Raw genomic sequence first — 13,523 nt, forward strand, 5'->3', positions numbered from 1 at the left:
TGGGTTGAAGGATATGTGTACTATAATCTTTGATAAATCTTGCCAAGTCATTTTCTAATAAGCTTCTTCTTCTTGTTTTGCTTCCATCAGCAGAAGAGGAGAGTGTTTCACCATTCTCTCCCTCACACTGGGCGTTATGAAATATTTAAAATTTTGCCACTTTAACAGTTTAAATTATTTTAGAGGTAATTGTATTTATTAATTACAAAAGAGGTAGAATACTTCTTTATAATATTTATTAGACATTTTAATAATTTATTTTCTCTGAACATCCTTTGGTCATTTTTTATAGTGTGTGCTTGTCTTTTTACTGATTTTAAGGAAATTTATATATTAAATATTTTATCCCATGATTGCATTGATGTACACAGCTATGATTTAATAATTAGAAAAAGGTTTTATCGTCTTATTATAAGTGTTGCAAACATTTTCCTCTTAATGTTATCATTCAGGCAGGGACAGAAATAGCATATTAAGAAAGTTATGGGGTGGTGCCGGCCCCATATACCAAGGGTGGCGGGTTCAAACCCGGCCCCGGCTGAACTGCAACCAAAAAATAGCTGGGCGTTGTGGCGGGCGCCTGTAGTCCCAGCTACTCGGGAGGCTGAGGCAAGAGAATTGCTTAAGCCCAGGAGTTGGAGGTTGCTGTGAGCTGTGTGATGCCATGGCACTCTATCAAGGGCCATAAACTGAGACTCTGTCTCTACAAAAAAAAAGAAAGTTATGGATGCATGGCTTTGAAAATTTGTGTGTTTTTTTCAGATCATTATATAGAAGTTCTGGAATGCAAAATACAGTGTGAAGAGAACCTCACCCCAGTTATAGGAGGCTATCCAGTGGAGAAATTTGTGGCTACCATGTATCACTATTTACAGTTTGCATATTATAAGTGTAAGTAATCTTCTATGAGATCTTGGGTGAGGTACTTAGACCTGCTAATACTTAGCTCCTCCCCTCTATAAAACAGAGCTAGTAACTCTTACCTATGGTTGTTGAGAGAGAGGACATCAAGGTCACGCTGACAGCCCTGGTGTCATGCTTTGCATGGAAAACTAGCATGGCCTGGTGATGTAGGGCACAGACCCTGGGTTTGGATTCCAGCTCTGTCATTTACCGACCCTCCATGCTTCTGTTTCCTCACCCGTGAAGTAGAGATAATAGTACTATCCTCAGAGCGGCGCCTGTGACTCAAAGGAGTAGGGCGCAGGCCCCATATGCCCGAGGTGGCCAGTTCAAACCCAGCCCCGGCCAAAAATTGCAAAAAAAAAGTACTATCCTCCTAGGACTGTCTGAGCATGAACCGGGTCAATGGGCATGAAATGCTCAGAGTGTTCCCACACTGGTGAGCCATATAGGTGTTTGTTTTCTTTATCATTATTTCCCTTCCTCCCCATCATAGGCTTTTACTCTTCAGACTGTTAGATTTTCATTCTAGTTGGTTCCCCCTTGATCTGAAATTGGAGTTTATCCCTCAGAATGTTCTAAGTGAACAAAGGAAACGAATATGGGAGAAAAGAAAAAGTTAGCCCTTAGAGGCTTTCTGTTTAGGCTTCTCCTCCTGCCCCTGTTACTACCTTTGCCAAGTGCCACTTGTTAAAGCAGCATTTTCCTTGGTGGTTCAGTTTTACAAGCACTGGGGGACTCCTGGGGACAGTTGCAGCAGGAACTGTCCTGCCTTACCGAAGAAGTGCCAGAATCTAGCAGGTTTCTAGACACCCCCGGATCTCCCCTTTACACTTAGGAGCTCCTGGTCTTGGGGATGCCCTGAGAAGACTGAGAAGTCATGTGGGCCTCCATATCCCTTTTACCCACTGTGGCTATTTTGATCTTTGTTAGGTTTCTTCTTCGAGAAAAAGCCACTTACCCATTTATTTCACCTCCCATCTTCTTCAAGACACACTCACGGTCTTACATGCTGAAGGTTAAAAAAGAAAAAGAAGCCCAGGTGTGGAGGCTCATGACTGTAATCTTAGAACTCTGGGAGGCTAAGGCAGGTGGATTGCTTGAGCTCAGGAGTTTGAGACCAGCCTGAGCAAGAATGAGAATCCCTCTCTACTAAAAATATAAAAATTAGCCTCTCTACTAAAATTAGAAAATTTAGCCAGGCATCATGGTGGGTGCCTGTAGTCCCAACTACTTGGGAGGCTGAGGCAGGAGGATCGCTTGAACCCAGGAGTTTGAGGTTGCTGTGAATGAGGCTAAGGCCGTGGCTCTCTAGCCTGGGTGACAGTGAGATTCTGTCTCAAGAAAAGAAAAAATTACGTATATAAATGTAATAATCCACAAGGTCTGCCAGCACGCTGAGCACGGCTTGATTCAGCATGCACAAAGCTAGAGCACTAGGAGTTTAGAAGCTTCTGGACACATCTGGGCTATGGCTGCCCACTGGGCCACTAGAATTTCTACATGCTCTGAAAATCACCCTGCATATAAGAATTGGTGGCAAAGACATATAAACACTGTTACACTGAAGTTTCTAGCTTTGCTTGTGGTCCCCAGGAAATCTTTGCTTTCTGGGGTTAGAGGTATCATGTCATTTATGTGTCATTTACATTTGCATGATAAATGCCCCTCAGTGCAGGTTTAAAAATTGTCATTACAGGAAACAGCCACTGGGTGGCACAGTTTATTAATCTCCAAACTGGCTGCTCCAGCCAACCACAGCGTTAGCAAAAGTAGTGTCTGTTCTTCAGTTGTAAGTTGGAGTGGAAGGTGCCAGAATAAATGCCCAGGGGCTTGGGTCTCATCACCTTTTCCCCTCTACCCTCACTCCCACCCCAAATACAAGTGCCACCTCCTGCAAAATCCCTATGCTGAGGTGTTGTCATAGGTTGGGCAACACAAAGTAGGGGGCCTGGGGGCCCCCCATCCCCAAGAGAGGCAAGACCAGGTGACTTTTCAGATCTCTTCCACCCAGAAGGCCCATCATCTTTTGGGTTTTCCAGGTCTGGTTTAGCCATGGACAGCTAGAGTCTGCAGACTGTGGTTCCCTGCAGATGGGACTCAGGCACTGCAGACCTCTAATAGGGAAGCTCATTAGCTGAGCATCCTTCCTACCTCCCTCAGCCCCAGGATGGTCCAGGCTGGCTCCAGGGACCAAAGTCCAGCCCAGGTCACACAGACATTTCTGCAAAGGCATCTGCCTGACAAGGGCCTTCCATGTTTCAAACCTGCCTTCAGGCTGCCATGGAGACCCATTCTGTGACCTGCTCACCCAGAGCTGATTCTGGTTGGCTGCAGTTTCTCTGAAGGGGGCCTGCAGAGAGGGGGCTTGTTTTAAGACCTTTCTCTTTAGGAATCTGAGCTTTGCAGAACGGGGGCTGGTGAGAGGAATTGAGCATGGTTTGTTGACTTCCTCGTTTTTCTTTTCTGTCTGGCCCTAGTGAGTGACCTGAAGAACGCAGCCCCCTGTGCAGTCAGCTACCTGCTCTTTGACCAGAATGACAAGGTCATGCAGCAGAACCTGGTGTATTACCAGTACCATCGGGACAGATGGGGTCTGTCAGACGAGCATTTCCAGCCCCGACCAGTAAGAGCCAGTGCACCAAACCTTCCTTTCCCCATCAGACTACTTTACACCTTACAAGAAAGCATTATTTCAGAAATGAAGGAAACTCATGTTTTTCCTGTTCATCTTTTTACATTGTACTGCTTTATTCTGCCTCTGGAATCTGTGAAACCTCTATACAAATTTCAAACATTATAGAAATATTTTACTTAGAAAGCAGAATTCTCTTTTACCCATGTAGACAGCGTATATTTGTTCATTTTTACAAAAACAGCATCCTGCTTTACATACCGTTTTGCAACTTGGTTTGTCTTTCTGACAATCCATCATGAACATTTTTCTGTTCACACCCACATACCTGCTTTACTATTATTCGTTAGCATTTCCTGGGAGGCTCATTTGACGTTGGACCATCATTTGACTCCCTTGATCAACAAACTCACAGCTTTGCCAGTCTCGTCAGGGAGCTCATTTAATTACATGTGACTCTCAAAAGATCTTTCCCAATTGATCTTTGCCGTTAACTTGTATTTTCACTGGGATTTCTATATGCTCTCCTGGGTTGTCATAAATATATCTTCCACTGAAAGCTGACGACACTTTTTTTTTTGTTTAAAATTGAGGTATAATTCATACACTATGGAATTCACCTTCTAAAAGTATACAATTCAGAGGTTGTTAGTATATTCACAGTTGCGCAACCATTACCACTGTATTAATTTTAAACATTTTCATCCCCCTACAAAGAAATCCCATATCCTATTTCCCCCTCCTCCCTGTTCTAACATTAAAAGGTCAGTCCTATAAACTGTTCTGCGTTTGTGTCTGAACAGGAAGCAGTTCAGTTCTTTAACGTGACTACCCTCCAGAAGGAGCTGTATGACTTTGCTAAGGAAAATATAATGGATGATGATGAGGTAAGTTTTCATGCTTAGCACACATCTGGCTAAGAGAAAATATTACTCACATCTTTGCTAAAATCACTGGAAGGCCAAGTTGTCCCTGAAATAAGAAACAGAAGGGGGACCTTGAGAAAGACAGTTGCTGTGGGTGTTTTAACAAGAGGCAGAACACGGACATGAAAAAGAATGGCTTTCTAGGAAACCCAGGCAGAAGTGACACACTCCTGATAATAGAATGTGTATGCAGCGACCCTCCTGGGATCCACAGTAGTCAGCCAAACTTTACCCTTTAACTTCAGAAAAACATGGTGAAGTGTTAATTTCTCAGGACTCTGATGATACTTGGAAAACTCTCACCCCAAATTTTTCTTTTTTTTTTTCTCCCAAATTTTTCTAGAAGACTATCACTGTCTCTCTTTCTTATTTATTTATTTATTTTTTTGTAGATTACATCTTTGCTGTAAGCATTTTATCCTTCTCTGGAATTGCTTGAAATTCTGATTAAATCTTACCCAGCTGGGCAGCGCCTATGGCTCAGTGAGTAGGGCGCCAGCCCCATATACCAAGGGTGGCGGGTTCAAACCCGGCCCTGGCCAAACTGCAACAAAAAAATATAGCCGGGCGTTGTGGCGGGCGCCTGTAGTCCCAGCTGCTCAGGAGGCTGAGGCAAGAGAATTGCCTAAGCCCAGGAGTTGGAGGTTGCTGTGAGCTGTGTGAGGCCACGGCACTCTACCCAGGGAGATAAAGTGAGACTCTGTCTCAACAACAAAAAAAAAAAATCGTACCCAGCTGACTCCTTTTCTGACCAAGACTCAATTACTTATGGAGTAGTCATTTTGTGGTAGGGCAGCCTAGTCACAGAAAAGCCACCATTAGGAGTAATCTTTAGGGAGATGTGTTTGGAACAAATTGGCAAATGCTTTTTGAAAAAACTGGGGACTTGCCAGCCCTTGGAACTGGAAGAAAGCTGCAAGCTTGCTCTGGTCTGATCCTTCGTATTAGAGATGAGAGGCATGGGGGGACAGAAAGTTCTGTGGGCTGCTAGGCCAGACCCAGAGGCCCTGAATCTCCACGTGAATAAGACATTGACATGACTCGTTCCAGCTTAGGAGTTCAAGACCAGCCTGAGCAAGACTGAGGCCTTGTTTCTACTAAAAATAGAAAAATTAGCTGGTCGTTGTGGTTTCAGCTACTCAGGAGGCTGAGGCACGAGGACAGACTGAGGTTGCTGTGAGCTGTGATGCTACTCAGAGCGGCAGAGTGAGACTCTGTCTCAAAAAACAACAAAAAAGACATTGTCATGGAATTTGTTTTCTGTGCACAAATGTACACGGGATGGACTCATCACAGGCATTAAAGAACTGAGCCTCAGTTCTTCATCTATAAAACGGGAATCATTATATTGCCCTCCCAGGGTTGTGAAAATGAAATACCATGTTGCATGTGAAAGTGCTTTGCAAAGTAGGAAGTGGTACAGGTGCCTGTGTCTTGGGTTGGGGGTTGGGTTGGGTGTCCTTGAAGCAGAGCCTGAGACAGGGTCTCAAGATGGTATATCAGCCTTTCTCCAAAGGAATGAACAATGGCCAGATACCATAAAGTTGGCTTCTCTGGTTTGCAAATTGTAGAAAAATATACTTAGAAAAGAGTGGAGCAGTTGAGTTCCCAGTTATCTAGAGGCAAGCTACTACTGACATTTTGGTTATGTATCCGTCTATTTTTCCCCATTGTTAAAGAAAAAGATTTATAAAGTTTTAAATTTATATTTTTCAATATATACTCATTATAAACTCAACTGTAATTATATAGCACGGCTTTTCCACTTAACTTTATAATATGAATAGTTTCCTTTGTTAAATTTTTCTAAAACAGCTTTATTTAGATATTTAAAAGTGCATAATTCAGGGTTTTTTAATGTACCCACAAAATGCATTCATTATTACTCCCTAATTTTAGAACATTTTCACCACTCCCCACCCCAAAACCCATAGCGAAGTCATTTCCATTTCCCCCTGAGGCACTGCTCCCACTTCTTTCCCCATCTCTAGGCCCTGGAAACCACTAATCTACGTTTATTCTCTGTGAATTTGCCTGTTCCAGACATTCCATGTCCATGCAGTCATATGCTATGTGGTTTTTTTGTGACTGGCATCTTGTACTAAACTTGTTTTCAAGATTCAAACATGTTGTAACGTATCATGTTACATGGAAAATTGCCTTTTTTACTGCCAAGTAATATTCCACTGTGTGGCTATATCACATTCTATTCTTCAGTTGATGGATGTTTGGGTTGTTTCACTTTTTGACTATTTTGGATAATGATGCTATGAACATTTGTGTGCACATTTTTGTTTGGACACAAGTTTTCAATTATTTATTCATAGGGGTATATCCCTAGTCTATATCCAGGAATGGAATTGCCATGTCATATAGTAACTCTATGTTTGACCTGTTGAGGATTTGCCAGACTGTATCCCAAAGAGGTTGCACCGTTTTACATTCTCAGCAGTAGTAATACCGTATATGAGAGTTGCAACTTTGCAACATCTTCAACACTTAATATTGTATGTTTTTTTAATTAATAGCCCTGCTGGTGGATGTGAAGTAGTATCTCATTGTGGTGTAGACTCGCATTTCCCTAATAACTAATGATGTTGAACATCCATTGATGTAGCATTGGCCATTTATACATTTTCTTTTTATTTATTTATTTATTTTTTTTAGTTTTTTGCCAGGGCCAGGTTTGAACCCGCCACCCCCGGCATAAGGGGCCGGCGCCCTAATCCTTGAGCCACAGGCGCTGCCCCATGTATACATTTTCTTTGAATAAATTCTATTCAAATCTTTTGTTTAACTTTAAAATTATTATTTATCTTTTTATGGAGTTGTAAGAAGGTTTGTTGTTGTTGTTTGTTTGTTTTTAAAGACAGAGTCCCACTCTGTCACCCTGGGTAGAGTGCCATGGTGTCATCATAGCTGACAGCAACCTCAGTCTCTTGGGTTCGAGCAATCCTCATGCCTCAGCCTCCTGAGGAGCTGGGACTACTGGTGCCCACCACAATGGCCAACTACGTTTTAGTAGAAACAGGGTCTCACCCTTGCTCAGGTTGGTCTTGAACTCCTGAGCTCAAGCAGTCCATCTGCCTTGGGCTCCCAGGGTGCTCAGACTACAGGCACCAGCCACCACCCTACAGGAGTTTTTCAGATACTCTGGTTATGTGTACCTTATCAGATATATGAATTGCAGATATTTTTTTCATAATCTGTGAGTTGTCTTTTCACTTTCTTGATGTTACCTTGAAGCACAAAATTTTCAATTTTGACAAAATCCAATTTATCTATTTTTTCTCTTGTTTTTGTTTTGGGTGTCATATTCTAAGAAACCATAGCATGATCCAAAGTCATAAAGATTTACTCCTGATTTTTACTTCTTAGATTTTTATCATTTTAATTTCTACATTTAACTTTACTATCTGATTTGAGTTCATTTTATATATAATATCATGTAGAGGTCCGATTTCATTCTTTTGCATGTAGATATCCGCTGTCCTAGCACTATTTGTTGAAAAGATTTTCTTTCCCATTAATTGTCTCAGTACCCTTCAAGGAGATCAAGTGACCATAAATGTGGATTTGCCTCTTATCTATTCCACTGATCTAGATTTCTGTCCTTAGGTCAGTACCACACTGTCTTGATTAGTATAGATTTACACTACATTTTGAAATTGGAAGTGTGATTTCATCAACATCATTCTTTTTTTCCAATATTGTTTTGGTGATCCTAGATTCCTCGTATTTCCATACGAATTATAAGTGTAGCTTTTCCATTTCTGCAAAATGCAGCTAGGATTTTTTTTTTTTTTTTGGAGACAAAGTCTCACTTGTCCCCCTTGGTAGAGTGCTGTGGCATCATAGCTCACAGCAACCTCAAACTCTTGGGCTCAAGCGATCCTCTTGCCTCAGTCTCCCGAGTTGCTGGGACTACAGGCACCCATTACAATGCCTGGCTATTTAGAGACGTGGTCTCACTCTGGCTTAGGCTGGTATCTAACCTGTGAGCTCAGGCAATCCACCTACCTCGGCCTTCCACAGTGCTAGGATTGCAGGTGTGAGCCACTGCGCCCAGCCCTGCAGGTAGGATTTTTAATAGAAATTGAACTGAACCTATAGATGTTTGGGTAGTGTTGACATTGTCACATTAAACCTTCTGACCCATGAATGTGAGATGTCTTTTCACTTATGTAGATTTTCTTTCATTTTTTCCATAGTATTTTGTTATTTTATTATTCCTTGGTAGTTTTTTTATGATGCTATAAAAGGAATTGTCTTCTTATTTTCATTTTTGGATCTATTCTAAAAGAATAGAAATATAGGGTGGCGCCTGTGGCTCAGTGAGCAGGGTGCCGGCCCCATATACCGAGGGTGGCGGGTTCAAACCCAGCCCCGGCCAAACTGCAACAAAAAAATAGCCAGGCGTTGTGGCGGGTGCCTGTAGTCCCAGCTACTCGAAGGCTGAGGCAGGAGAACCGCCTAAGCCCAGGAGTTGGAGGTTGCTGTGAGCCGTGTGACGCCACGGCACTCTACCGAGGGCAATAAAGTGAAACTCTGTCTCTACAAAAAAAAAAAAAAAAAGAATAGAAATATAATTTATTTTTGTATGTTGATTCTGCAAACTTGCTGAACTTACTTGTTAGTTTGTGTGTTTGTGTGTGTGTACTCGTGTGTGTATCCCTTAGAAATTTCTATATGTGAGATCATGCTACCTATGAATAAGGGTAGCCTTAATACTCCTTTTTCTTTCTTTTTTTTGAGACAGAGTCTTACTTTGTTGCCATTGGTAGAGTGTCGTGATTCATAACTCACAGCAACCTCAAACTCTTGGGCTCAAATGATTCTCTTGCCTCATCCTCCCAAGTAGCTGGGACTAGAGGCGCACACCACAATGCCCAGCTATTTTTAGAGATGAGGTCTCACTTTTTGTGCTCAGGCTGGTCTCAAAGTCCTGAGCTCAAGCAATCTACCTGCCTCGGCCTCTACTACTTTTTCAATTTAGATGTCTTTTATTTATTTTTCTTGCCTTATTGTCCTAGTTAGAACCTCCAGTACAATGTTGACTAGAAGTGGAGACAGTGGACATCCTTGTCTAGTTCCCAATCTTAGCCATGGGTTTTTTGTAGATGTCCTTTATCAGATTGAGGGGTTCCTTTTATTTCTAATTTGTTGACTGTCTTTATCACGCAGTAGCGTTGGATTTTATTTGGTGATTTTTCTGCATGTCTTGAGGCGGTCACATGATTTTTTTCTTTCTCTTTTTAGTTAGTGTTCATTATAAACATGACCTTTTAGAGACTATTATTGCATGATATAGATTTTTTAGAAATCAAGCTTTTTTCATAGACATTTAGTTTGCTTCCAACCATTTACTTTTCTAAATAGCACAGCAGTGACTGAATCTTTTACTTTTCTCTGATCATTTTTATTTATTTATTTATTTATTTATTTATTTATTTTTTTTTTTTTTTGTAGAGACAGAGTCTCACTGTACCGCCCTCAGGTAGAGTGCCATGGTGTCACACGGCTCACTCTAACCTCTAACTCTTGGGCTTATGCGATTCTCTTGCCTCAGCCTCCCTAGCAGCTGGGACTACAGGCGCCTGCCACAATGCCCGGCTATTTTTTTGTTGCAGTTTGGCCGGGGCTGGGTTTGAACACTCCAACCTTGGCATATGGAGCCGGTGCCCTACTCACTGAGCCACAGGCGCCACCCTCTCTGATCATTTTTTTAGGGTAAATTCCTAGTAGAGAAATTTTTTTTTTTTTTTTTTTTTTTATTGTTGGGGATGCATTGAGGGTACAATAAGCCAGGTTACACTGATTGCAATTGTTAGGTAAAGTCCCTCTTGCAATCATGTCTTGCCCCCATGAAGTGTAACACACACCAAGGCCCCACCCACCTCCCCTTAGTAGAGAAATTTTTAGGTCTAAGGCTATGAACATTTTGGAAGCTTTTGATGGATAGGAACAATATATTTAAAAATAATCATAGTCAGCTCGGTGCCTGTAGCTTTGTGGTTAGGGTGCTGGCCACATACACCAGGGCTGGCAGGTTCAAAGCCAGCACTGGGCCTGCTAAATAATAATGACAACTGCAACCAAAAAATAGCTGGGTATTGAGGCGGGCGCCTGTAGTCCCAGCTACCTGGGAGGCTGAGGCAAAAGAATCGCTTAAGCCTAAGAGTTTGAGGTTGCTGTGAGCTGTGATGCCACGGTGCTCTACCGAGGGCAACATACTAAGACTCAGTCTCAAAAAAAAAAAAAAAATCATAGATTTTAGGACAGGAAAAGATTTTTCATGAGATTCAGTAAAGCTTTCTTATGTCACAGATAAGGAAACAAATCCAGAAAGATCGAGTTACTTGTTGTAGTCACACAGAGAGATAATAAGCATCCAATGAACGCCAGCCTTATTCTGGGCTTTAAAATTACTAGGATTCTTGGATCTGGCATTTTCTTTCTTTCTTTTTTTTTTTTTTTGAGACAGCGTTTTACTTTGTTACCCTCAGTAGAGTGCCATGGCATCACAGCTCATAGCAACCTCAAACTCTTGGGCTTAAGCAGTTCTCTTGCCTCAGCCTCCCAAATAGCTGGGACTGCAGGCGTCCACCACAATGCCAGGCTATTTTTGTTGTTATTGTTGTTGTTGTCACTGTTGTTTAGCAGGCCTGGGCCAGGTTTGAATCCTTCAGCCCTGGTGTAGGTGGCTGGTGCCCTAGCCGCTGAGTTACAGGCACCAAGCTGACATTTTCAAAATAAAGGACTTTGTTCAAGATTCTGGAGTAGTTTGCTTATTAGTTGAAGCTTTAGAGTTATGAAAGTATCCATCACTAAAGAATAAGCTAGTTTCTTTACTGTATATGAAATTATGGCAAGTGATAATTTATAAAGAAAATATAACCCGTGGCGCCTGTGGCTCAAGGAGTAGGGCACCGGCCCCATATACTGGAGGTGGCGAGTTCAAACCCAGCCCCGGTCAAAAACTGAAAAAAAAAAAAAAAAGAAAGAAAAAATATAACCAATACAATGAAATTCTTAGTTTAATCTTTAAATTTTCTAAAAGATATAATACCACTTTAAAACGAAGCATCAATATAACTTAGCTACTGATATTTGTGGCATTTTTACTTTTTTATTTTGGAGACAGAGTCTCTCCTGTCACCCTTGGCTAGAGTGCCATGGCATCATAGCTCGCTGCAATTTGAACTCCTAGGCTCAAGCTATCATCCTGCCTCAGCCTCCGTGAGTACCTGGGGCTACAAGTGTATGCCACCATGCCCAGCTAACTTCTTTTTTATTTTTAATAGAGTCATGGTCTCGCTCTTGCTTAGGCTGGTCTTGACCTCCTGGCCTCAGGTGATCTTCCCACTTTGGTCTCCCTGAGTGCCAGGATTACAGGCGTGAGCCACCAAGCCTGGCCAGCATGCTTCCTTATTATCTTTCTGGGGTCAAAATATGTATATATGAATATTCCTGAAAGTTTGCACACTGGGTACAAATTCTACAGAGACCTATTATAGTTTCAGAAACTTACAAAGTGACTGAAACCGATGCTTCAGGTTTCAGGTTCTAATGGTTATTTGCTTCATGAAAGTCCACAAGAAATAGAACATAGGTGTTGAAGAATTTACTGAGGGAGAGCTCTCAGGTAGCAAAGGAGAGAGGCGCAGAGGAAGAAACTCAGCAAATGTGTGGTCTCAGCTGGAGTGCAGCCTGGCCCGACCCCATGGGAGCCGTGGGGCGTGAATCATCCTGCAGGGTGTTCTGGGCTTTTGTAATCTCCTTTATCGGTTTGTCATTGGTTCTTGGCTGGCAGGAAGTGTTGGCGTGTGACCTTCCTGGTGAGGCCACTCCTTTTGTCTAAGGGCAGCTGCCCAGGGAAGGGGCAGCTGCTAGCCATTAGCAGCCAGCCCTCACAGGAATCAGGATGGGTGCCCTGGGAAGGAGATCTGGGTGAGGCACCAACAGCATTCACCATGACAGCCGTCTGGGGACAGATTCCCTTCATCTGTGTTGCCCCAGACACTTATTATTAGTGAGCTAAGCAAGCCGTACCATCATGGCTCAAGTTGCAGCAGCCACACGGCAGGACACAGCCACTCCTGAAACAGGTGTCACAGCCGTCACAGCTATGCGTGTACTTGTTCCACCATGCCATGTTTTCCTTGTGGGGTCCAGAAGGCAACGGAAGAACATGTTTTTCAAGCTGCAGTGTTTTATTACCACAATTTCGAGTTTCTGATCTCAGACATGACATTGTAGAAATATTTGATGAAAATGCTAAGACCGCCCCCCCACCTTTGTGTCTCATGCCCTTGCTATTCCAGTTGTTCCCAAATGCTGTGAGATTTTTGTAAATCTCTGTGTTAAAATCCAAAGGAGCAAAGAGGCTCTCAGCGCGGGGTGGTGAGTTCTGGGAAGGTCCCGCTCCCCTAGGGGTGGTGAGCGTCAGGAGGCTGGCCTGTGCTAACCTTTGGGGAAGGGGCCTTGGCCTCCTGGTGATTTGCTCATCTTCTGCAGGAAAGAGAATGAGTGCCATCAGCTGGTGGCCCTGGAGGGTTGTGGGAGAGAAACCGGTGCAGAGGAGGAAATCGGGAAGCGTGTGGGCTTCACGGAGTTGTGGTCACAACTGACTGCAGGAGGAGAGCACGTGGGCTTCTGGTACTGACAGTCCTTCTGTCCCCAGGAGTCTCTCCTGTCAGTGGAGTCACAGCCTCAGTCCCACCCGCAACATGCAGGCGCCCACTCAGTCCTCCTTCAACATGAGTATTGTAACCTTCCGTGTGTGCCAGGCTAGGAGAAGAAAACTCAGCCCAGGCCCTGGGCCTTGAAAAGTTCAGGAACAGATAGAAAGTGTTCCTGGGGGAGAACTGCTGATGGGAGGGGAGGGAAGGATGCTGGAGGAATGCTGGGGGACACTCAGCAGGGCCTTTCCCAGGGTGGCTGAACCATTTCACTAGGTGGGGAGACCTTCACACAGGCCACTGGCGGGGGTTGCAGCATATTAGATACTAAGGTCACGTGGAGTGGAAGCTGAGGTCCCCTCTGCAGGGGCAAGTCAG

At 43.2% G+C, this 13,523-nt stretch overlaps 1 protein-coding gene across 1 annotated transcript in view; it reads left to right on the forward strand.

Annotated features, from left to right (window-relative positions):
- Positions 1 to 13,523, forward strand: part of CRTAP (cartilage associated protein) — a 30,072-nt gene that overhangs the window by 15,975 nt on the left and 574 nt on the right. Inside the window, exons 4-6 of the mRNA XM_053599939.1 lie at positions 763 to 891; positions 3,384 to 3,529; positions 4,342 to 4,425. Coding sequence (XP_053455914.1) covers positions 763 to 891; positions 3,384 to 3,529; positions 4,342 to 4,425 — 359 coding nt within the window. The remainder of the gene's footprint in view (positions 1 to 762; positions 892 to 3,383; positions 3,530 to 4,341; positions 4,426 to 13,523) is intronic.

This window comes from Nycticebus coucang, chromosome 8 (assembly GCF_027406575.1).
Source record: "Nycticebus coucang isolate mNycCou1 chromosome 8, mNycCou1.pri, whole genome shotgun sequence".
In the NCBI taxonomy this organism is placed as follows: Eukaryota; Metazoa; Chordata; class Mammalia; order Primates; family Lorisidae; genus Nycticebus; species Nycticebus coucang.